The sequence below is a fragment of the Crotalus tigris genome, unplaced genomic scaffold (assembly GCF_016545835.1).
Source record: "Crotalus tigris isolate CLP2741 ecotype Arizona unplaced genomic scaffold, ASM1654583v1 scf7180000021358.389521, whole genome shotgun sequence".
In the NCBI taxonomy this organism is placed as follows: Eukaryota; Metazoa; Chordata; class Lepidosauria; order Squamata; family Viperidae; genus Crotalus; species Crotalus tigris.
In genome coordinates this window covers 306,499-329,023 of record NW_024098469.1, presented here as the reverse complement: position 1 = coordinate 329,023, position 22,525 = coordinate 306,499, and the positions used below count along the sequence as shown (strand labels likewise).

At 42.7% G+C, this 22,525-nt stretch overlaps 2 protein-coding genes across 2 annotated transcripts; one reads left to right on the top strand and one right to left on the bottom strand.

Moving 5' to 3' along the window:
• Window positions 1-349: 349 nt before the first annotated feature.
• On the bottom strand, window positions 350-5,327 carry LOC120320405 (SH3 domain-binding glutamic acid-rich-like protein 3). The gene is made up of 3 exons (XM_039370053.1): window positions 5,102-5,327; window positions 2,166-2,333; window positions 350-535 (listed from the first exon to the last, which is right to left on the bottom strand). The coding sequence occupies exons 1-3, from the start codon at window positions 5,147-5,149 to the stop codon at window positions 434-436; spliced, it is 318 nt and encodes a 105-aa protein (XP_039225987.1). The 5' UTR covers window positions 5,150-5,327; the 3' UTR covers window positions 350-433.
• Window positions 5,328-6,842: 1,515 nt separating this feature from the next.
• Window positions 6,843-11,802, top strand: LOC120320403 (TLR adapter interacting with SLC15A4 on the lysosome-like). Its single transcript, XM_039370051.1, has 2 exons — window positions 6,843-7,040; window positions 10,137-11,802. Exon 2 carries the CDS (start codon window positions 10,184-10,186, stop codon window positions 11,051-11,053), a length of 870 nt encoding a protein of 289 aa, XP_039225985.1. The 5' UTR covers window positions 6,843-7,040; window positions 10,137-10,183; the 3' UTR covers window positions 11,054-11,802.
• Window positions 11,803-22,525: the final 10,723 nt, after the last annotated feature.

Sequence of the window (22,525 nt, the reverse complement as noted above, 5' to 3'; positions counted from 1 at the left end):
AGGATATCTGAATTATGTGCTTAAAGGAGACAGAACAGCTCTGAGTAACTTCTTTATTATTGTATTCATCCAGATAATATCGTATCCAAAGCCACAACTTCAAAAGCTAGTTAAGATTTCATTTGGTCTTTCACACACTGGCGTTCTAAACGAGTCAAAATCTTTCTATCTGGTAGGAGAGATTTCAAGTAAGTAAATGTTTAAGGTGGTGCCTCACTTTTCGTGTTCTGCTTTCAGAGAAAAGTGTTACTGCCTTGTCCTCACAGTAAACCTTGTACAAAAAGCTGATACAGCGGACACTATTTTTTGCAAGTTCCATGTCTTTCATAGGGAGTTGAATTTCTTTGACATACAAAATTCCTGTTTTATTTAAACTTTTTTTTTTTTTAAAAAAAATGCTTTAGGCCTTGAACACTTATATAAAGCAACATCTTCAAATCGTTGCCACGTTTTTTGCCACCCTATCCACAGCTGCTACCTTAAGGAATTTCTTAACTTCTTCATTTTCAGTTGCTTCATACAGCATCTCAAAGTCCTAAAAGAAATGCAAAAGGGAGATGTTAATCAGAAGGAGTGAAAGCCACATTCAGCTGGACGTCACTTTTCTTCAGAATGCTGTTACTACTGAACTTGGATCTGATTCTCCTGGATTCAAAGAGCCCTTCCATTCCTAAGATTACCGGATTATGCCAATCACTCACTGAATACATACATCACATCAAACCACAAAACATGCTAAACTGAACGAAACTATATTATAGTTTACCATAGTCCGAGAACTCTTATCAAAAACCAAATGTACAGGTATAGTGTAGGGGGTACCTTGCTCAATAGTAGTAACTGTGAGAGGGATCTCGGAGTCCTAGTGGACAATCATTTAAATATGAGCCAGCAGTGCGCTGCAGCTGCCAAAAAGGCCAACACGGTGCTAGGCTGCATTAACAGAGGGATAGAATCAAGATCACGTGAAGTATTAATACCACTTTACAATGCCTTGGTAAGGTCACACTTGGAATACTGCATCCAGTTTTGGTCACCACGATGTAAAAAAGATGCTGAGACTCCAGAAAGAGTGCAGAGAAGAGCAACAAAGATGATTAGGGGACTGGAGGCTAAAACATATAAGGAACAGTTGCTGGAATTGGGTATATCTAGTTTAATGAAGAGAAGGACGAGTGGGGACATGATAGCAGTGTTCCAATATCTCAGGGGCTGCCCCAAAGAAGAGGGAGTCAAGCTATTCTCCAAAGCACCTGAGGGCAGGACAAGAAGCAACGGATGGAAACTAACCAAAGAGAGAAGCAACCTAGAACTAAGAAGAAACTTCCTGACAGAACAATTAACCAGTGGAACAACCTGCCTCCAGAAGCGTCCAACACTGGAGGTTTTTAAGAAGAGACTGGACAGCCATTTGTCCAAAATGGTATAGAGTTTTCTGCCTGAGCAGGGGGTTGGACTAGATGACCTCCAAGGTCTCTCCCAACTTTTTTATTTATTTATTTATTTATTTATTTGCTGATTTATTTATTTATTTGCTGATTGTTGGAAGGAGAAAGCAGAAAAGAAAGCTCTAGAGTGGGACAAAGTTTTTTCTTTTTTCCTAAAATGCTAAAAAGATGATTTCCACTACATGCAACAAACAAGAATATTTTCCAATCAAAAACCAACAACAGCTATCCTTTCTGTTGGGATAGCTTACCCTTCCTGCAAATCTGATTGGTAGGTCAGTCCTAAAAATGGGAACATTGCTTCTTTTGTGCACTTTGGATTACTGAATAACAGCTTGTTAATGTAATGTAGTTCACACGCTGTACTTTCCCTATCCTTCCGCTCCCACCCCAACCCTTTCCGCCCGCCCCCCTTTTCCCATTTGAAAATAATAGGATAGTCAATATGTAACCTGTGCTGGGGATGATCCTGATGTTTGAAGAAACAAGCTGGAGATGGTGCCAACGAGGGGAGAAAAAAAGCAAGAATGGAAGGAACTGAATAAATTCCTTTTGGGGGGGGGGGGAGAAGGGAAGGGTAAGACATATTCACACCCCAAATACATTTTGAATAACTGTGCTTTTATTCACCTTCAGTCGGTGCCGTCCAACTTGTTTTCCAGCCATTATAACCCAATCCATAATTTGGTTTGCCTCCCCCAGTCTGGTTTTTCTTACCCCGCAATACTCATCTCCATTAAAAATCTGGGGTGGAACCGCATCAGCTTTGCCAACTTTGTCCCTCATCTCTTGCAGCAAACTTTCACTGAGGGAGACATCCACCAGCTGGTACTTCATGCGGTTTCCATCCAGAATACGAAGAACCTCAGACTGCCTCTGCTTCACCTAGATAAGATACCGACAGATTTGGTGAAGAGAGATGGTAGAGATTTTGGGACGTCACAGATGGGAGAGCACCTCTTAACACTTCAGATCCAGGGGTTATCCTGCGATTGCCCTAGTTCTCTGCTTAGGACTGCGGGTTTTAGTTAGAAGTGCTGGAAGCTAACTTTATATTTAAAAGATTTAGTTCAAAAATGGGTGACTTTAGCCTGGGGCTAAAGATGCAGCTTCCTCAGGGTTCATGCCCACTTTTGAGCAAAGTCCTTAAATACAGGGTCCCTCCCGCCACCCAAATTCCCCATCCCTATTATTTTAGTAATTTTGCATTTCCCTCCTTGCCCTCTGCCAAGGTAAAGTCCTGTTTAAATCACTATGGATTCTGATGATGTTACTTATTTAGGGTAATGAAACATCTGCAAGAAAACAAGCTCAGAGAGCACCAAGGACCCCTCACAATGGAATCATTTTTAAATTAAAAGTTTGATAGCACGGTGGAGAACATGGGTGCATCTGTTAACAACGCCACATATAGGTTACAATTCCCAGCATGTTTCCTTAAGCAAATTTGAGCTTACAAATTTCTTATGGATTCTTATGCTACAGGAACAAGAAAGAATCCAGACAAGTAATTAGTATTTTTTTTAACTTGTGCAGAAATGCCTTTTAATAAGTCTGCCCATCCCTGTATACTACTACTACCAGCTGCAGATTTTGATATTTTAGTCTTGGCACAGCTTTCTTGTAGTACTATTTCTACTGATTTTTCTGAAACCCAATTTATTTTGAGCCCTATTTTATGTGTTTCCACTTTTAAGAGCGGCAGTTTTTGAATGTTAAAAAAATGTGCCTTGAACTGAACGCCTGTATTAGGAATTAGTTTTGCTTCTACCAGATGGAAGATGGTGTACAATTATAGAATAAGATGTCTTTTTATATTAAAAACATAGCACAACTGGCACTTGTTTAAATCTGTAAACTGCCTGGAGTCCTTAAGAACTGAGGTGGCAGATGAAATGCGCCAGATATATAGATACAGAGGCACTCTTGAATTGTCAGTCCAAGTTCCAACAGAAGAGAGTATTTGTGGCTCAGGTTTGAACTGTGGAGTTCTTGGTGCTCTCCCAAGTTCAGTTGTTTCCTTAAAAACATTTCAATATCCAACTAGGTAACATCATCAGTGCCAGGAGGGACTGGGGTTTGCTCTCTTATATACAGTCTCTTCTGGCATTGATGTTGCCTGCCCCATTTCAGTGGGTTTGCACAAGAAAAGGTTCCAATGGGGATTAGCATTTCAGAAGAGTGTATTTGTAATCTCCGAGTTGAATTGTGGGGTCCTTGTTGATCTCTGAACTTGGTTGTTTTCTTGCAGACATTTCACTACCCAACTAGGTAGCATCAGTGCTAAGAGGGAGTGGGGTTTGCTCTCTGTCAATCAAGGCTTGAGAATGAAATCAGGCATGGCAAACCATCGTGGATGAAGCAGATCTGCCTCATCCCCATTCTCAGCAGCTCCAAAGAATACGGTGAAGGTTCTGTGGTCAGTTTCTGAACGTTTCGCCACCAGGCTAGGTAAAATCTTTAGCGAGGTTTAGTGTTCTTCATGAATAAACCTTCACTCTGTCCTACATCCGAGCTACAGATATTTGCCAATATTGCAAAGCTTAAAAAAAAAAAAAAAAAAAAGCCCAGAGAGAAGGACCTGGAGCCCGTTCTCCAGGCACCCCTGCAGACTCAGGTTTGGGCCTTTCAGAACACTTACTCAATCTTGGATCTCATTGCAAACCTTTCATTGATATTTTGAGCTCAAAATAGCCTGCTTGGGGGATCACATTCCCCGACTTTCACCCCTCCTCAGGATGCTTGCATCTCATCAGAGCAGTGGTCTTCAAACTTGGCAACTTTAAGACTTGTGGACTTCGACTCCCAATTCTGGAAGTTGGAAGTCCACAAGTCTTAAAAGTTGCCAAGTTTGAAGACCCCTGCATCAGAGGATGCCCTGGATGAGCCTTTCCCAGCCTAGTGCCAGAGATGATGGCAGCTATGGTCTCTGGAGGGGGTTTAGGGGTTCTACTTCAACACCCAATGAGGGTGCTGGGTTGGCTGGGGGAGATGGGAGTTGGGATCCCAGAGTCTATGGAAGAACATTGTGGCAGGTATTTCCAAGACACACAAGGGATGCTAGGGTGGCTGGGAGCGATGGGAGCTGTGATCCAAGAGTCTCTGGAAGGGTCCTGGAGCTTGAACTGAGACACACAAGGGATGCTAGGGTGGCTGGGAGCGATGGGAACTGCGATCCAAGAGTCTCTGGAAGGGTCCTGGAGTTTGTAGTTCCAAGACATACAAGGGATGCTTGGTTGGCAGGGAGTGATGGGAGATGTGATCCCAGAGTCTGGAGAAGAGGTGGCGGGTGTGGCTGCAACACAGAGAGCGCGATGGGAGTTGGGATCCCAGAATCTCGGGAGGGGCTTGTAGTCCTGAGAGCCCCCAGGCAGCGCTGGGATGGCTGGGCATAATGGGAGCTGTGATCCGACGGGCGGTTCCAAGGCAGGCCCAAGGCGCTGGGGACGATTGGATTTGTGGTCCCCACGTCTCTGGAGGGAGAGGGACCTGCAATCCCAACCACAAGGAAGGCGCTGGGGACGATGAGCTCTGCAGTGTCCGCACCCCCGGAGGGCGACGGGTTGCAGAAGGGCTCGGGGCGGCTCGCCCTCCCGAGCAGCTCGGCGGGTCAGGGTCTCTCGGGCGCGGCAGCCCCCCACGCCGCCCCTCACCTCCCTGGAGCCCGTCACGCTGGTGTAATACACCCGAATGGCGGCCATGCTCCCGCGGGGCCCGCCGTTGCTATGGGAACACAACCACCAGCTAGGCTCGCGCGTTCGGAATGGTCACTCGCGGTGCCATTCAAAGAACAGCCCTCCTCCCTCCCCGCCGGGCCTCTCTTTTCCCTTGATTATTGCTCCTCTGCGCCCCTTGCGGGCCGGCGGGGAACTGCGGCGATTGGGCAACGCGCCTGGAAATGAGACTTTTTCCCCCTTCTTTGTCGACCTTTAAGATGGGTTGTGTTGCGGTACTTGCGCAACCCGGCCAGCCAGAAGGGAATGATAGGAGCTGGAGTACAGCACCGAGACTGGCTGGGAGTTCTGGGCAATGCAGGAGGGTGCAGAAGGTCTGGGATTCAGGGGCGGGGAGTCAAGACCTGTCTTTGTATTTGTCAAAGACAAAGATCCTTCTGCCTCCAGCAGTTGTGGGTGCCCCATCACTGCAGGTTTTTAAGAAGAGATTGGACAGCCACTTGTCTGGAATGCTGTAGGGTCTCCTGCTTGGGTAGGAGGTTGGACTAGAAGACCTCCAAGGTCCCTTCCAACTCTGAATTCTGTATGAATGTATGCAAGAGTCAAGCTTGATTCAGAGAGCATCTGCTCTAGCTAATGTGCTCTTGTTTAATCCTTCACGACAAGATTTTGGTCTCCATAACAACTCTCCAGTTCAAGTTTAAGTCATTCTTTCATTGAATCTTACTGCTGAGTTGAAATCTGGCCTGTTTCAAAGGAACGTTGCCTCCAGAAGTCATGGGTGCTTCATCATTGGAGGTTTTAAAGAAGAAATTGGACAGCCATTTGTCTGAAATGGTATAGGTCAGTGGTGGCGAACCTATGGCACGTGTGACAGAGGCGGCACTTGGAGCCCTCTCTGTGGGCACACGTGCTGTTGCCCCAGCCTTGCCTCCCGACCCCCTCACCAGCAGCCCCCCTGGAGGAGAGTCGCCCCCAAGCGTGACCCATGCGGAGCAGTGCAATCAAGGACATGACAGCCGGGCAGTGGGGACAAGACTCCGCCCTTGCACCCCATCGCAGATGATGCTGCGGGCACAGGTGAAGGGCGTGGCTGCCATGGCGCTACTGGGCCGCCTGGGCGATCTGCAGTGGGCTGTGGAGGTGGCGGGTGGCCCTGTGGGTGGGTGGGGGCGGGGCAGCGATGGAGCAGGAGTGGGACGCTGCGGGGGTGAGGCAGTTTTTGGGCACTCGGTGTCTAAAAGGTTCGCCATCACTGGTATAGGTTCTCCTGCCTGAGCAGGGAGCTTGACTAGAAGACCGTGAAGGTCCCTTCCAGCTCTGTTCTGATTGACTGACCTCCTAAGTCCCTGCCAACTCTCTTATTCTGCTAACTCTGTCATGGGAATAATTCAGGTGAGCATTGGAATGGGCCAAGCGAAAGATCTGCAAGAAATGTGGAAATTCATCCTGACGGTCTATATTTTCCTTCTCCATCCTCCACCACACATCATAATAATTCCAAGATTCAGCCTCTTCTGTGCATCCTGCAGAAAAGACCTCTGCCTGGGAATAATTTACATTTTCACTTTCCTAATTAAGTCGTTCTTCCTCTTTCCAAAGCACTTCTACGAAACCTACCAGTCACGAGAGAACAGCGCTATCTGCCTGGTTACACAATATAGATTTTAAAAGTCAGATCCTTATTTGGATTGACTATTGCAGGAGGGGTGACCACGGACAGTTTCTTTTTCCCCTCACTGGAAGTGGCTTGGCGATAAATGCATGAACATTGCAGAATCCCAGAGATTAAACCATGGCTTGTTGAGAGTACCACATCTGGGCAATCTTTGAAAAAAAAGTTCAGAAAAGAACCATCCTTGTCTCTGTTTTGTGGCTGTTTTTCTCTCTGATCCCACCCAGCATGTAACCAGCAAAGGTATGTTCTTTGCAAACACTGAAAGATTAACTTTATATATATATATATACTTTTAAATATATTAAGGCTACAGTCCAGGGCCTTTGTTGCAAGTTTCTCAGAATTGCCCACTAGTGAGTAGGTCAGCATATACATTTAATAAATAAATACAAATAACAAAAGTGTAACTGGGAATATGTTTTATTGAAGGGGCCACCTTGGGATGGCTCAAAACTATGACATTCTGAGATCCAATTGCTTAATGTAGTTCGTGGTAAGATTTGCAAGTATCAGTGACATTTTGGAATGAACGTTTTACAATCTTTTTAAAAAATATTATTTGTAATGTAATATTATACCGGCAGTATCACATGGATGCAAAAAAGGGTCGATGACAAACATAAATCTAAGCTTATCTGAAAATCATACTCCTACTAAGCCATTCATATTCCTACTGTCATGCCTTGTTGGATTATACTATTTTAATATTGTACAAAATCTACCTCTGCACCCTGCCTCCTCCTGTTTACCTGTTCTTTTATCCTGAGAGATCTTTTTGCCATCAGACAATGCTGTAGAATTTCCTGTAATATTTTAGCGATGACCTACAGCAGGGGTAGTCAACCTTGGCTCTTTTATGACTCATGGACTTCAACGCCCAGAATTCCTGAGCCAGCTAAGCTGGCTCAGGAATTCTGGGAATTGAAGTCCACGAGTCATAAAAGAGCCAAGGTTGACTACCCCTGACCTACAGTATATGGCTTTATCGCTTGGACCACAGGTAAACATTCAGGACAGATTATATAGAATCTGCCCAACCTACACAGTGTAATAGAGGATATTCAATACTCATCTTGAATCAAAACGGGGAAATTTTCACCCTAGTGGTCCCATCCCTCTGGACTGCAGTATTCTCCCCTCTAAGTTTAGTCTGGCCCCATCCTGATGATGTTTCAGAAGCTGACCAAAAATAATCCTCTTCAAGAGACCCTTCCAACTTGTTTTTAATGGCAGCTAAATGTTGATTTATAGATTCTAATAGTTTTGGAAAAAATATTAATGTTATAGATGTTTTTATACTTTAATTAAGAGTTTTATTTCTTTTAATTTTATGCCATCTAGGATCGGAAGAGTAGGCTGTGCATAAAATTGGGCATGGAAAAATATTTCATTGCGGTTGTTTAACTTGCAGGACTTTGCACAACTAGGGGGTCCTTCAAATCTGATGTCAGAACAGGGCACCAAGTTGAGAAACCTTTGACCAGGTTTGAGAAACACTTAGGTTTACCACTGTTATGGACACAGGACATGGTTTGGGTGAGGCTCATATGCTCAAGTACAATTTCCTGTTAATCTTTTTTTTTTTTTTTTTGAGAAATGAGAATCACAATGAATTAGTTGTGAGAGTTAATGATAATAATTTGTTAACTGCATATGCTGCCCCTCAGAGCAATTCTGGACGGAATGGACACATTTGGCCTGCTTTCCTAAATACTTGAAGGAAAATTATTAAAGCGGAGAAGAAACAGTGGGGTCCTTGGTGGTCTCTGAACTTGATTGTTTTCTTACATATTGTTCCTTACCAAACTAGGTAACATCATCAATGCTGAAGCGAGTGGGATTTGATCTCTTTTTATATACAAATAGTTTGCCCTGTCCATGTCGGTGGGAATGTTCTTGGTGATGTCTTGATTAGGTTGTTTATTGTTTGTTTGCCTGAGTGAGTAGTTACTTGATTGAAGTATTGTTTACTTCATGTTTGTTGGTCTAGTGCAGGGTTAGGCAACCTTGGCTCTTTTATGACTCGTGGACTTCAACTCCCAGAATTCCTGAGCCAGCCATGTTGAGGGGAAAGGGAGAGGTTTCCAAGCTGAGCCATGCTGGCTCAGGAATTCTGGGAGTTGAAGTTCACGAGTCATAAAAGAGCCAAGATTGCCTACCCCTGGTCTAGTATCAATCTGATGATAATCTGTTCTTATCTGGGTGTTGATTGTTGGTGGGAAAGTGTCTTGGTCTTTTTGTTTCCTATTTTGTTTTTTGACAGTGCAAACCACTACTATATAAAAAGAGAGCATATCCCCACTTCCTTCTAACATTGATGACGTTAGCTAGTCTGGAAATGAAACGTTTGCAAGAAAGCAGTCAAGCTGAGCGAGCACAAGGACCAACCTCTTCTCTTCTAAAGAAGAAACTGTAATTTGCCTGACTTATATGTTTTGCTGCCAAAAGAAATTAATGTACCAACTTTCTAATTTCTTTTAAAAGAAGAAGAAAGATGTATACGTGCAGTAGGAACACAGCTAAGAAAATGAATCAGAGGCTAAACATCATACACGTTGCACCAACATGACTTCCTTAATCAGCCTTCCTTGAGCAAGCTGCAGTCAGATGGGTGTCTGTGTTTGAGTAATAATTGACTAATTGACCAATAATAAGTAAAATACAATCTACAAATCATAACATGGACTCACAGAATGCATTGAGCTAAAGCAAAGCAAATATCTTTGTAAGAGCTTTCAAGTTGTGATCCAATTTTTGAACAAATCCTTCATGCTTAGGGTGTACCGTGTGGTGTGAATCCAACCATTATGATCTGCAAACCATAGTTCATGGCTTAGAATGTATGATCTCAGCCAATTATGAACTAGGAGTCAATAGCCACAGGGCAATACTTTTTCATTTGCTTGCTTAGCTACAAACCATGTTTGTGGAGCAACTGAATACTGTAGGTTTGTAGTGTTTTTTTCTGGATGACTTAGATTAACATCCTGGTTCTTTAATGTACCTTCTTACCTTTTTGGTGTTTTGTAATGCCTTGCCAAATTAATGGGATTATAGAATATATTTTGTTTAGCATGAGGGCAATGCAGAAAGGAAGAGTAAAAATTTAAGCATTGTAAGAGACTCTTTCCAGAGGTTTTAGATTATAAATACCAGAATTCCTACATACTGATGTGGGAATTGTGGAATCCAATAAACCAGGAAGATCTCAGTTTGAAGAAGGCTGAGGATATGTTGCTGTTCTATTAACCAAGGATCAAATATCAATGACTTAAACACCAGAATGTGTTTTCTCTTTCCTTCTCTAAATAACTTCTCCGTGTATTTTTTTTAAAGGCATTTGCTCTGCATACTCTTTTCAAAGATTCGTATTCTGACCAACCATGCTGGCAGAAAGCTTCATATCCATCTTTGCCTATAAAGGTGAGTCTTTTGACTCTCGTCCAGGCCAAGTGCTGAAACCTGTTGGGCAGGAAACTTGGCAAAGCCAGTTTGCAAATATGGATGATAATGAACAGTTCTTTATGGAATCCGATCAAGCAGCAGTTGAGAAGATGGCGGAGATTCATGGCGGTAACATGGATCTAAAAGGTCACCAACAGATCCCTGGTCAAGATGTACCAAGAAAGAAAACCCACAAAACACCTCTATGCGCCCCTCAGCACATACTAATTCAAGAGGAATACTGTGGAAAAGAACTGGACCTGTACAGATCTTGGTCAAACCAAAGCCTTTATCAGAATTATCCTGATCTGCATATCGGAGGAGATCACATCGCTGACCATACACGTGATTCAGATCGCACCGTGGACCAGACTCCCAACGAATTGCCTGGGCCCATGCTCTTGTCCACCGATATCCCCTTAGATACTCCCTTTCCATTACAGAAATCCAGAGTGCTAAAGTTGGGGCACGGGGATGACGTTGGGGAGAGCAGCATGGTTCCCCACAAAGAGCCCCTTTCTAACTCCTTGCTGAACAAACACATGGAGCGCGAAATCCAGGAACTCTATAAACAGTTTTGGGAAGAGAAGTTGACTCACTGCAATTCCATCACCCACTTCCTGACGTCGAACGGCCTGACGAGTAACATGGGTGAGACCCATCACCCACTGTCTCAGGGACACCAACAAACGCTCTTGCACTCTCTGGCTCGTCTGGGCTTGCACAACACTAGCAGTGGAAACAGCAGTGAATTTAGCACGCCAAACTTACAAATCTCCGCCCCGCTTTGCAAGAGAAAATGTCTCTGATGCAACATGGAGGATGAAAGAAAGCAGCTGTGGGATAGTCTTTGGTCAATACTAGAGTAGACAAGTTTTGATGGTCGAGATTCACACTCAAAAAGTTTTTGGAAGGTGACAAGTATACCAGTCAGCAGGGCAACAGCCCATATACAGTGAAGCCTTATCATGTATATATAGAAAAAAATCTGAAAACTTCTTGACAGAAACCTAGGCATTACTAAGCCTATTTTAGGGTTTATGCTGCATTCCCCCCCCCCCCGTGTATCAGTGATTTTTAGCTATTAATAAATCATCAGACCAACAGAATAACAAAGTTGGAAGGGACCTTGGAGGTCTTCTAGTCCAACCCCCTGCTCAGGCAGGAAAGCCTATACCATTTCAGACAAATGGCTGTTCAGTCTCTTCTTAAAAACCTCCAGTGTTGGAGCACTCACAACTTTTGGAGGCAAGTCATTTCACTAATTAATTGTTTGACTGTCAGGAAATTTCTCGTTAGTTCTAGTATTGCAGTAGGAATGCTAGAGAAGTAGTAATAGTAATGGTAGAAAAATAGACTTAGGAACTATTTTTGACCCTGGCTTAATTCTAAAAGTGCACAACCTTAAGAGGCTCTAGGACATTTGTGGTAAGAGACTTATTGGCTTTTGGGAACTGTAATTGTGTGAGGGTTGGTTTATAAACTTATCTGATTCCATCCCCTCATTTTATTTTGACATTTCAAAGATGTTGTCCTATAAAGTTCATATATTTCTCAAGATCAGCTTTATTTTTACTTTATATATTCTATGGAAAAAATAATCAGGAATACATTCTGGAGAAGTGAAATTCATTTGGAGAACGTTCTGAAGGATTCTAGTGGAAATCGTAGAATTCTTCATTGCAAGATATTTATGAAACCATTACATGATATAAAAAGTTGTGACATTAATTTTCTGATTAAAAAAGATAGGGGAACAGAAACAAACTGGATTTCTGCTTTCTGATTTGTCAGTTTCTAACCACTTAAGATAACTCATTGCTGATCCATTTTTTTTTCTGAAACGGAAATATGACTCAGGACATTATACAATTATAATGGAAAGTTCTTAGACACTAACAAAACGGTTTTTAGACTTTTGAATGAAGGGATCCATAGTAATCTCTGGGGGGGGGGGACACCCAAATACCTGCCAAAGTCTGCCAGACTTGATTGTTTTCTTTCAAACATTTTGTTACCCAAACTAAGTAACATCATCATTGCTGGAGCACCAGCACTGATGATGTTACCTAGTTTGGTAATGAAATGTTTGTGACAAAACAAGCTCAAAGAACACCAAGGATCTCTCAAACTCTGCAGGATTAGAAGGCAAATAATTATGCTCTTAAGTGTACCAGGCCTTCTCCTTACTCGGCTGTTCCCAGTTTTCTGCTAAATCAGTGGTTCTCAACCTTTTTAATGCCGCGACCCCCAACCGGTCGTAAGTCGAGGACTACTCAACTGGTGCAGCACCGTTTGCAGACTGGGACTTTTGGCGGGCTCAGCAGGGCAGAGACAGCCTGGACAATTCCTACTGGCTTTTGAAAGCCAATAGAATTAGACTCTATTCAAGAGAGTCTATTCTATTGGCTTTCAAAAGCCAATAGAATAAAAGGGAGTAGCACAACTAAGGAAAAGGGGAAAAAAATGGCGGACTGCATTGTTTGGCGACCCCCGTGAAATGGTCGTTCGACCCCAAATGGGGTCCCAACCCACAGGTTGAGAACCACTGTGCTAGATGTAGGCGAGTTCACTTGCTGTAATTGTTAGAATTTTTAGAAGTTTAAAATATACCATAAAATGGAGATGGAAACTGTTAAGAGAAAGACAGATACCTTTCAGCTGCGCAAGGATCTCAGATGCCGACAAATGTCTCTCCATTTATCAAAACAGGAAACTGGATGCATTTTTTTTCATTGTCAATATTATTATGCTAGCCATAATAATATTAATTCATAGCCTGCTAGGACCACAATATAAAATGCCACATTAGTGGGAGACGTAAGTATGTTTTCCCTTTAGCTGTATCTCTTCCCTATTTAGAAATCCTTTTATTCTGTTAAAAATCTGGAGAGAAGGAAGGCATGCATAAAATACAATGAGTAAATAATCGAGATGGTTCATAGATTTTTGTTTTTAAAGTAACGATATTCCCTTTAAGAGCCTCCAGCATGTTTGCTCTTTATTAAAAAAACAACAACCAATGTGACCACAGCAGAATAGCTGAGATTGTAGGGTGGAAGATTGAAGATCTCATTTTATGTCCCCTGAAACCCTCTGGGTCTTTACACTTTGGTCTCATCTCCTGCGCCAGGTGACACTTTGATAAAAGAATAACAGAATTGGAAAGGATCTTGGAGATCTAGTCCAAATACCTGCTCAGGCAGGAGACCCTATACCCATTCTGAACGATCTCTTCTTGAAAACCTCCAATGATGAAGCATCCCAACTTCTGGAGGCAGGTTGTTCCACTGGTTAATTGTTCTCAATGTTAGGAAATTTCTCCTTAGTTCCAGGTTGCTTCTTTCCTTGCTTAGCTTCCATCCATTGCTTCTTGTCCTGTCTTTCAGGTACTTTGGAGAATAGTTTGACTCCCTCTTCTTTGTGGCAGGCCTTGAGATATTGGAACCTTACTGGGCATCTGTCCCTAAGCTTGAGAATGGATGAGATGGGAGGGCTTTCAAATTCCCTGCTCCCTTTGTAGCAATTCAAAGGTCGGATTTTAACAAGTGAAATAATTTCCATAATAATTTCCATAATTCCAGACTGCTGACTGTTAGAAGCATGGGAGCCCTTGGCCATCTCTCTGAAAGATAAGGCAATCTTACGGAAGGTTAAACAAAATGAAAACTTTATTAAAGAAATATATCAAAAGCCTTTCTTAATTTGAAACAACGTTCATTTGTCGAAGAGGGGCAGTTACAGAGGGAAAGAAAAGGAAATACGCACATTCACACAAATATATTTCTCTAAGCAAAACACAAGATGGGGCTGTTCTGTTGCTATCTGCCTCTAAAGGTTGCAAGGGAAAATCTTTGCTGCTCCACATTTCCAAATGGAGAGAGGTTCAAATTGTTAGTGAGGGAAAGATGGGATGAAAGAGGTCTTTATGAAAACAACCTAGTACTTGAAGTTCTACCTTGTTTCTTAATTTCTAAAGAATCTTCTTAATTTCTTCTAAAAGAATCTTACCCTTATCCCATACAGTAAATAGAAATCAACATCTGGATGCTCCTGCTCTAGACAGTTTTACTTATTTTCTACCAAAGTCAAAGCAAAAATATTTTATCTATGCTTCTTGGATTGCTGCAGCTCCTTGGAGATTCCAATTTTTCCCCCCCCCAGAGGCTGGTTGGATGATGAAAAATCCCTGTTTCTTTTTCTGCCTCTTTCTCCAGTTTGTCAAGAATTCTGCTCTTGTTTTAAAATAAAGGGGCTTCTTTCCTTCCCTCCCTCCCTCTCTCCCTCCCTTCCTCTCCCTCTCCCTCCCTCTCTCCCTCTCTCTCTCCCTCCCTCCCTCTCTCCCTCTCCCTCCCTCCCTCTCCCTCTCCCTCCCTCCTTCTCCCTCTCTCCCTCTCCCTCTCTCCCTCTCCCTCCCTCTCTCTCTCCCTCCCTCCCTTCTTCTCCCTCCCTCTCCCTCCCTCCCTTCCTCCCTCTCTCCCTCTCTCCCTCCCTCCTCTCTCTCTCTCCTCCCTTCTTCTCTCTCCCTCCCTCTCCCTCCCTCTCCCTCCCTCCCTCCCTCCCTTCCTCCCCCTCTCTTCCTCCCTCCCTCTCTCTCCCTCCCTCCTTCTCTCTCTCCCTCTCTCCATCTCTCCCTCCCTCCCTTCCTCCCTCTCTCTCTGGAAAGAGTTGGAATAATTTATATGTGGCAAAGAACATCTCTTCCTTGTGTTTTGCTCTGGAGCATCTGAGCCAGTCTGGCACTACCCTACATTCGTAACACGTTCTTCATTTTCCTTCACGCTATAAATTCAAAGCGACTTGAAAAAAAGAAAAAAGAAACAACAACAACAAAAAACCAAGTTAACCAAACACAATGAATAAACAATGCAGATTATTCAGAACAGATGTTTCATTCATTTCAAGTGTTTCTAACCCATGTATTTCTCCACAGAGCGGTGTTTACACAATAATAAACGCAGCACCAGACAGTTCGGTGTTGTGGTTCAAGGCGCCAAGCTAGAAACCAGGAGACACTGAGTTCTAGTCCTGCCTCAAGCTGCGTAAGTCACTAAGCCCTAGGAAGAAGGCAAGACCAAATTTCTTTCCAAAAAACCTTACCAAGAAAACTGTAGGGCAGTGGTTCTCAACCTTTTTAATGCTGCGACCCCCAACCGGTCATAAGTCGAGGACTACTCAACTGGTGCTGCACCATTTGCAGAATGGGACTTTTGGCGGGCTCAGCAGGGCAGAGACAGTCTGGACAATTCCTATTGGCTTTTGAAAGCCAATAGAATTAGACTCTATTCTCCCCCCCCCCCAAAGACAGAATAGAGTAAAACTTAAATAAAAGCAGAGCACGGAAGCTTTAATTCACATTACAAGTGAAATGGATTTTTTTTTTAAAAAACGTAGTTGTTTGCAGCTTGGAACAGACCCGTAAAAAGACTTGGTTTTTTTTTTCTTTCAGGAACAGCCTGGTAAAACAGACCTCTCCCCAAATCTGTATGGTAATTTGGGGGGGGGGAGCATTGTTTAAGAAAGCATTATGGGATGGAATGAAGTGGGAAGAAGGTGGATGGAGATCAATGCATGGACCTTTAAGAAGAGACTGGACAGCACTTGTCTGAAATGGTTTCCTGCTTGAGCAGAGGGTTAGACTAGAAGACCTCCACAGTTCCCTTCCAGCTCTGTTAACAGTATTTGGTTAAGATGATCCTGCCTGGGTAAAATATCCGTGTGCCTTTGAGTCAATCTTGACTCCTGGCAATCACATGGATAAGTCCCTGCCTGTAGTTGTTGAAACATAAATTTATTAAAGCAATCCAAGCGATCTACAAGAAACAATCAGCAAGGGATACTTATAAATGGAGATTATACAGAGAGCTTTGATATTAAAAAAGGCACGAGACAGGGATGTCCACTCTCACCCCTGCTATTTATTTTTACTCTGGAGGTATTGACTAGAAACATCAGGCAAGACATAGAAATTAAAGGTCTTGAGATTAAAGACCAGAAATATAAATTACAGGCTTTCGCGGGCGATCTGGTCTTTATCTTAGAGGAGCCTTTGGAAACAGCCCCTAAACTTTTGTGGAAAATTGAGAAATTTGGAGAAGTGGCTGGATTGAAAATAAATAGGGAAAAAACTAAGGTGTTAACAAAAAAATTAACTGATAAACAGAAAACTCAACTCGCCAAAAAGACAAATCTTCAAATAGTTAAAAAAGTTAAATATTTAGGTATCTATCTTACAGCAAAATATTCATTACTAAAAGAAGATAACTATGAGAGACTAATAAAATAAATAAAAGTCAACCTGGATAACCGTTTTCTTGGCAAAATTTTGGAAGTGGTTTGCCATGCCTAAGGCAAGACTCAAAGTTATGGTCTTCCAGTTTCTAGCCTAATCCTTCAACCACAACGTCAAACTGGTTTTCTTCTCACATTAGTTCTCCCCCATCTCACATGATTTTTCTTTTGCCCGTCAAAAGAAAATAACAGTAATTTTTTATTAAACCAGTAACACTTTGCCAGTACCCCCCCAAAAAAAGCAGCTATCTGATTCCGAGATCCATTTCTTTCATACTAAAACAAGCTCAGAACAGATCTTCTCTAAGGAAAGAGAGAATTACATATTTTGGGCATCAACATCTCCTTTATTGTGTGAGTTGCCTGGGAGCCCTTCTCAAACTGAATTGTCTTGAAAGACACACACTTTCTTCTTCCCTCTTCCCAAGGGTTAAAACGTGGCCAATCCCTTTTGGTGACCTGCATGGAGTGTCTCCCGATTTCAGCCAATGGTTTTTGGAAAATCACCGACATATTTTCCCATCCTTTGGAGGCTGTGAACGCACTAACAACTGTAGCAAGAACTCTAGAGAAAGTCTCCCATAAGAGAAAAACAAAAGCTTAATTCGCTCCAGGAAGGTAACTAAATACCCTACCACTATCCATGTGTGTGGGATGAAGTCATTCATTTTGTGTATTCTTTTCTTTCTCTCTCCCAATGCTGCTGTTTCCAGTAATGGGGTCCCACCGGGAGCTGAAAGAGATTCAGTTGAGAAAAAGCCTGAATAGAATCCTTTCTCCGCTCCTTCACGTTTGGGGGTTCAGAGGCTAATCTGCTTTTCCAAACGGATTTGCCACACTCCTATTATTTTGATCCTTTGGTCCTGTTGTGAAGAGCTTGTTAGTGTTGCATGGATGGCTGTGAACACGAGAGGGCAGTACAGAATGCAGACGCACAAAAATCTCTTTTGTTGTATGCTGTCATAGAATCAGAGAGCTGGAAGGGGACTTAGAGATCTTCTAGTCCAATCTTCTGCCCATGACAGAGTCCTTATGCTACCCCGGATAAATGGCTGTCCAATCTTTTCTTGAAGACTTCCAGCGATGGAGCACCCACAACTTCTGGAGGGAAGTCCTTCTACTGGTTAATTGTTCTCACCGTCAGGAATTTCTTCCTTATTTCCAGGATGGATCTCTTCCACCCATCGCTTCTTGACCTGCCCTCTCAGTTGCTTTGGAGAATAAGTCAAATCCCTCACCTCTGCCACTGCCCCTTGTGGGAAGTCAGCCCCTCCCCAGAGAAAGAAATATTCTTGGAAATATTTAAAAGGCAGAATATATTTCCCTAAAGCAGTGATTCTCAACCTTTTTAATGCCGCGACCCCCCAACCGGTCGTAAGTCGAGGACTACTCAACCGGTCGTAAGTCGAGGACTACTCAACTGGTGCAGCACCGTTTGCAGAATGGAACTTTTGGCGGGCTCAGCAGGGCAGAGACAGCCTGGACAATTCCTATTGGCTTTTGAAAGCCAATAGAATTAGACTCTATTCAAGAGAGTCTATTCTATTGGCTTTCAAAAGCCAATAGAATAAAAGGGAGTAGCACAGCTAAGGAAAAGGGGGAAAAAATGGCGGACTGCGTTGTTTGGCGACCCCCGTGAAATGGTCGTTCGACCCCAAATGGGGTCCCGAGCCACAGGTTGAGAACCACTGCCTTAAAGGATTTAAAAGCAGAAACCAACCCTGCCCCCAAGTCTCTCTGTCTCAAATAGAAACCAAGTCTGCAGAATTGCAGATAATCTTGTCACAAAGGCTGGAATCAGGAAACTGGGATTAGGAAGAAAGATCCCTAGAATCAACACCAAAAAAATCTAAGAGTCATCAGCCACAGCCACAGGGAAGCAGGATATGATCCTTGGGACATAATAGGATTAACCCAGCACCATCAGAATACCAGAAAAGCACACTCAGACTCATGTCAGAATACGTGACACAGGAAATACAAAGCCTCAAACAGGAAACAACTCCAAACAAAAAGCTCCAGAGGGTATAAAAACCCGCTCCCTACATGTGCTCATTCTCTTTCTTCCAGAGCCATCTTCCTGTCTGACTCTCCTCTTCAATAAACTGCAACCTTCTTCCTAAAGCAGTCGTCATGTTGTTTATTCCCGGCTTGGATGAATCATGATGAAGACTTTTCCTTCAACACCCTCAAGTACTGGAAGAAAGCTATCATGTCACCCCAATCCTTCTCTCTGTTAGGCTACACACACCTTGTTCTCACTCACAAGAACGCTCCTGGTGTCCTTGCAACAGAATGACAGACATGTCCATTTGCGGTGACAAAAAATCCAGAGACAGGAGGGATCCCCCTATTTTTTTTCCTACTTTTAAAGGGACAAAATTTAACGAGAAGCTTTTATGTATTTATTTAGGTTTCCTACTGCTAGTTCTACACCACTGCAATTCATCTAGAGCAGGGCTATCCCACCTTGGCAACTTTAAGACCTGTGGACTTCAACTCCCAGAATTCCCCAGCCAGGCCACAAGTCTTAAAATTGCCAAGGCTGGACACCCCGATCTAGAATCTTCTGATTTGAACCTATGAGAAAAGGACTGGTTTAAATAAATAACCCCCTTGGAAAATGGATGGCCATGTGACAGCTACAAATTCGCTCAGTATCTCTGGGAAATGAATGGGTTTGCTGACCCCCCACTGGAGCCCGCTTTCTAAAACGGCTTCCCTGGAACCAGCCAGATGGAAGCCAAGTGCTGATTTGCATACATAATCATATTTATGTTAAACAGACCAATTGAGCACAAGCGTGTTGGTAAACAAGGCTGACAAACAGCAATCTGGTTAAAATTACATCGAGCAGTATAGCATATTTGCATTTCGGGCAATAATGAGGCAGTCTTGGTAAGGGTCTCACAAGGTCTGTTGGGTCAAGGGATCTGCTGACCTGTTGGGCAGGCTGGGGAAGATGGGAGTTTGGAATTTAAGGCATCTGAAAGCGCCCATAGTTCAGTTCTGGCATCAGTGAACAAATGAAGAGAACAGAGCTTTAAGGGAAAGGTGATGGCATTTGGGTTATTCTTTAAAATAGATTTATTTTTCCTATTTTCCCCAAATCTAGTATGCACCACTAGTTTTGGGATATATCATCATCCTTTTTTTTAACCCCCTCCCCTGCTTTTCTGTGTTCATTTGAACTATAACGACTATGATATGATGAAGTCTACTCAAAATATTTATTTTTATTTGTTTTCCATCCCACTTCATTATTTTTATAAATAACTATGAACATACTTAATGCTCCTCCATTTTCTTACTTTATATCAGTTTGCTTTAGTTTCTAGCTTCCTTATTAATTTTTTAAATAAAGATTATCTACTGTGTGTTTGTGTGTGTGTGTATGTGAGCTTATTTCAACATTTGTTAAGTTCTTAGGCTTAAATGTATTTTTCTTTTGCTCAGAGTTGAACATAGCATAGCACCCATGTCAGAAGCACGGAAGCGCTTCCGGGTTGAAAGGATTAGCTGATGACATCACCGTTGCCCTGGGGACACCCAGTTGGGGGTTCCTTTCATGTTCCCAGCAGGAGCTACAGTGAAGGACAGGAGCTCAACCCCTCCCCACAGCGACACTCGGATCTCAAACATGGACTTGCTAACCTCCTACCCAGGGTCCTAAACACTCTAGTCACAGTGCTCCAGAGTGGAATATAAATTAACCCGATAAAGTGTTTTCGAACTTGTCATTCTGTAGGTCTCTAACAACTTTGAGATAATTCATTGGCAGTTTATGAAAGTGATTAGAAAGAGAGATTTGTGAACTTAGTGTTCAAGCCCACAGAAAACTGTCATCTTGCAGTCGCTCTGTGAGGAGCAGTTGTCCAGAGCACACGGGGGCAATCTCCTGTCCTCTCCTTAAGTGGAGAGGTTCCAAGGGATCCGTCTACTCGCCAGTTCCTTGCTCTTCACCACACTCACTGGCTTTGCTTTCACAGATTTTTCTTCAGCTCACCGTATTTCTCCTGAAAGTTTGGAACTTGCAATCTGGAGGGCACACTGCGAAAACCTGCACGAAACGGGAGGAAGAAAAAAAAAAAAAATTAAGCCCAGTTCACTATTACTTATATTTGCAGGTTTGTATTACGTGTATACATGTCAATTTCTGCACAAGCTTTTGTGAGGGTGATTTCCCTTTCACTATATTGGTCAATAAGCAAACAGAAGCCGCTCAGAGGAAATACCCTTTTTTTAAAATGATAATTTATGTCAGGCTGCTGTTTACAGCATTCCTTGTTTGCTTACAGAATTTGTGCTCTATGCTGTTGGTGTCTCTCATGGACCAAATGGCTATTGATTACATTATCATTATTTCTTTCTCTCTTTTTCTTTTTAAAGAACATTACACAACCTTTCTCACTGTGTCTTTCTCTCTCTTGTTATATGCATGTAATGTCATTGATTTAGCAAGGATCGGGATGAAAATGCATCGCTAGAGGAGATAAATATTGATTCTTGGATTTCAGCATCGGTTATATTCATCTGAAATGCCTTTGTTTAACAAAAGCATTTTGTAGGGAGAAAGCAGTGGGGGCAAGAGGGCTGAAACTCTTTCAGAAGCTCTCTCTCTCTGTCTGCACTTTTTTTTTTTTAATCCCACCTCTCTGCATTAGGCTAATGGCGTGGCTGGTCTTACTTCTTTCATCTGTCTTTCAGAAGAACCTAATCTAGTATCTCCCTATAAACCTGATGTGTATGAGAAAGAGGCCTCTCGTCAGATGTGTGTGTTATTGATAGTAAAAGGGTGAAGTAAGAAGAAAAGAAAGAAAGAAAAAAAAGAAAGAAAGAAAGAAAGAAAGAAAGAAAGAAAGAAAGAAAGAAAGAAAGAAACTTTCTTTGGAACAGCTTGCATCCAGAAGTTGTGAATGCTCCAACACTGGAAGTTTTTAAGAAGAGATTGGACAACCATTTGTCTGAAATGATATATGGTTTCCTGCCTGAGCAGGGGGTTGGACTAGAAGACCTCCAAGGTCCCTTCCAACTCTGCTATTCTATTCTATTCTATTCTATTCTATTCTATTCTATTCTATTCTATTCTGTTCTGTTCTGTTCTGTTCTGTTCTCTTCTGTTCTGTTCTGTTCTGTTCTCTTCTGTTCTGTTCTGTTCTGTTCGAAAGGAAGGATTTCTACAATACAACATTCTTAGTCATACAGATCGATGGTATGGATATAGGTTTCATCCTTCCTTCCTTTCAGGGGAGGGCAGATAAATCAATCTATCTAAGAGGTGAACAAAATCAAAATTTATTTTTTTTAAAAAAAAACCTCTAAAAGGTATGATATAGGACACGCCAAAAGATGGTGGTGGGTCCCTATAATTCAGTGGTTCTCAACCTTTTTAATGCCGCGACCCCCAACCGGTCGTAAGTCGAGGACTACTCAACCGGTCGTAAGTCGAGGACTACTCAACCAGTCGTAAGTCGAGGACTACTCAACTGGTGCAGCACCGTTTGCAGAATGGGACTTTTGGCGGGCTCAGCAGGGCAGAGACAGCCTGGACAATTCCTATTGGCTTTTGAAAGCCAATAGAATTAGACTCTATTCAAGAGAGTATATTCTATTGGCTTTCAAAAGCCAATAGAATAAAAGGGAGTAGCATAGCTAAGGAAAAGGGGGAAAAAATGGTGGACTGCGTTGTTTGGCGACCCCCGTGAAATGGTCGTTCGACCCCAAATGGGGTCCCGACCCACAGGTTGAGAACCACTGCTATAATTAGTGAGCTAGCTCAGAATCCCTGATCCAAATCAGAGTTTGAGATACCTGGAAGTGAATATTAATGCATCAGCTCATTATTAGGAATGTGATTCCTACTTTCTAAAATGACAACGTCCAGCTTTTCAACACTGGTGAGTCATAGTTAATGTTTTGGCTTCAACTGTTGTTCAAAGACAGCCAATTGTAGTTTGCTAAAACACAGTGTAGCATTAGGCTCTGAGTCA

Coding starts and splice junctions, on each gene's coding strand:
- LOC120320405 (XM_039370053.1), bottom strand. CDS start 5,149: ATGGCCGCCATTCGGGTGTATTACACCAGCGTGACGGGCTCCAGGGAG. Junction 2,334..5,101: donor GCGTGACGGGCTCCAGGGAG/GTGAGGGGCGGC, acceptor TATCTTATCTAG/GTGAAGCAGAGGCAGTCTGA. Junction 536..2,165: donor ATGGAGATGAGTATTGCGGG/GTAAGAAAAACC, acceptor CATTTCTTTTAG/GACTTTGAGATGCTGTATGA.
- LOC120320403 (XM_039370051.1), top strand. CDS start 10,184: ATGCTGGCAGAAAGCTTCATATCCATCTTTGCCTATAAAGGTGAGTCT.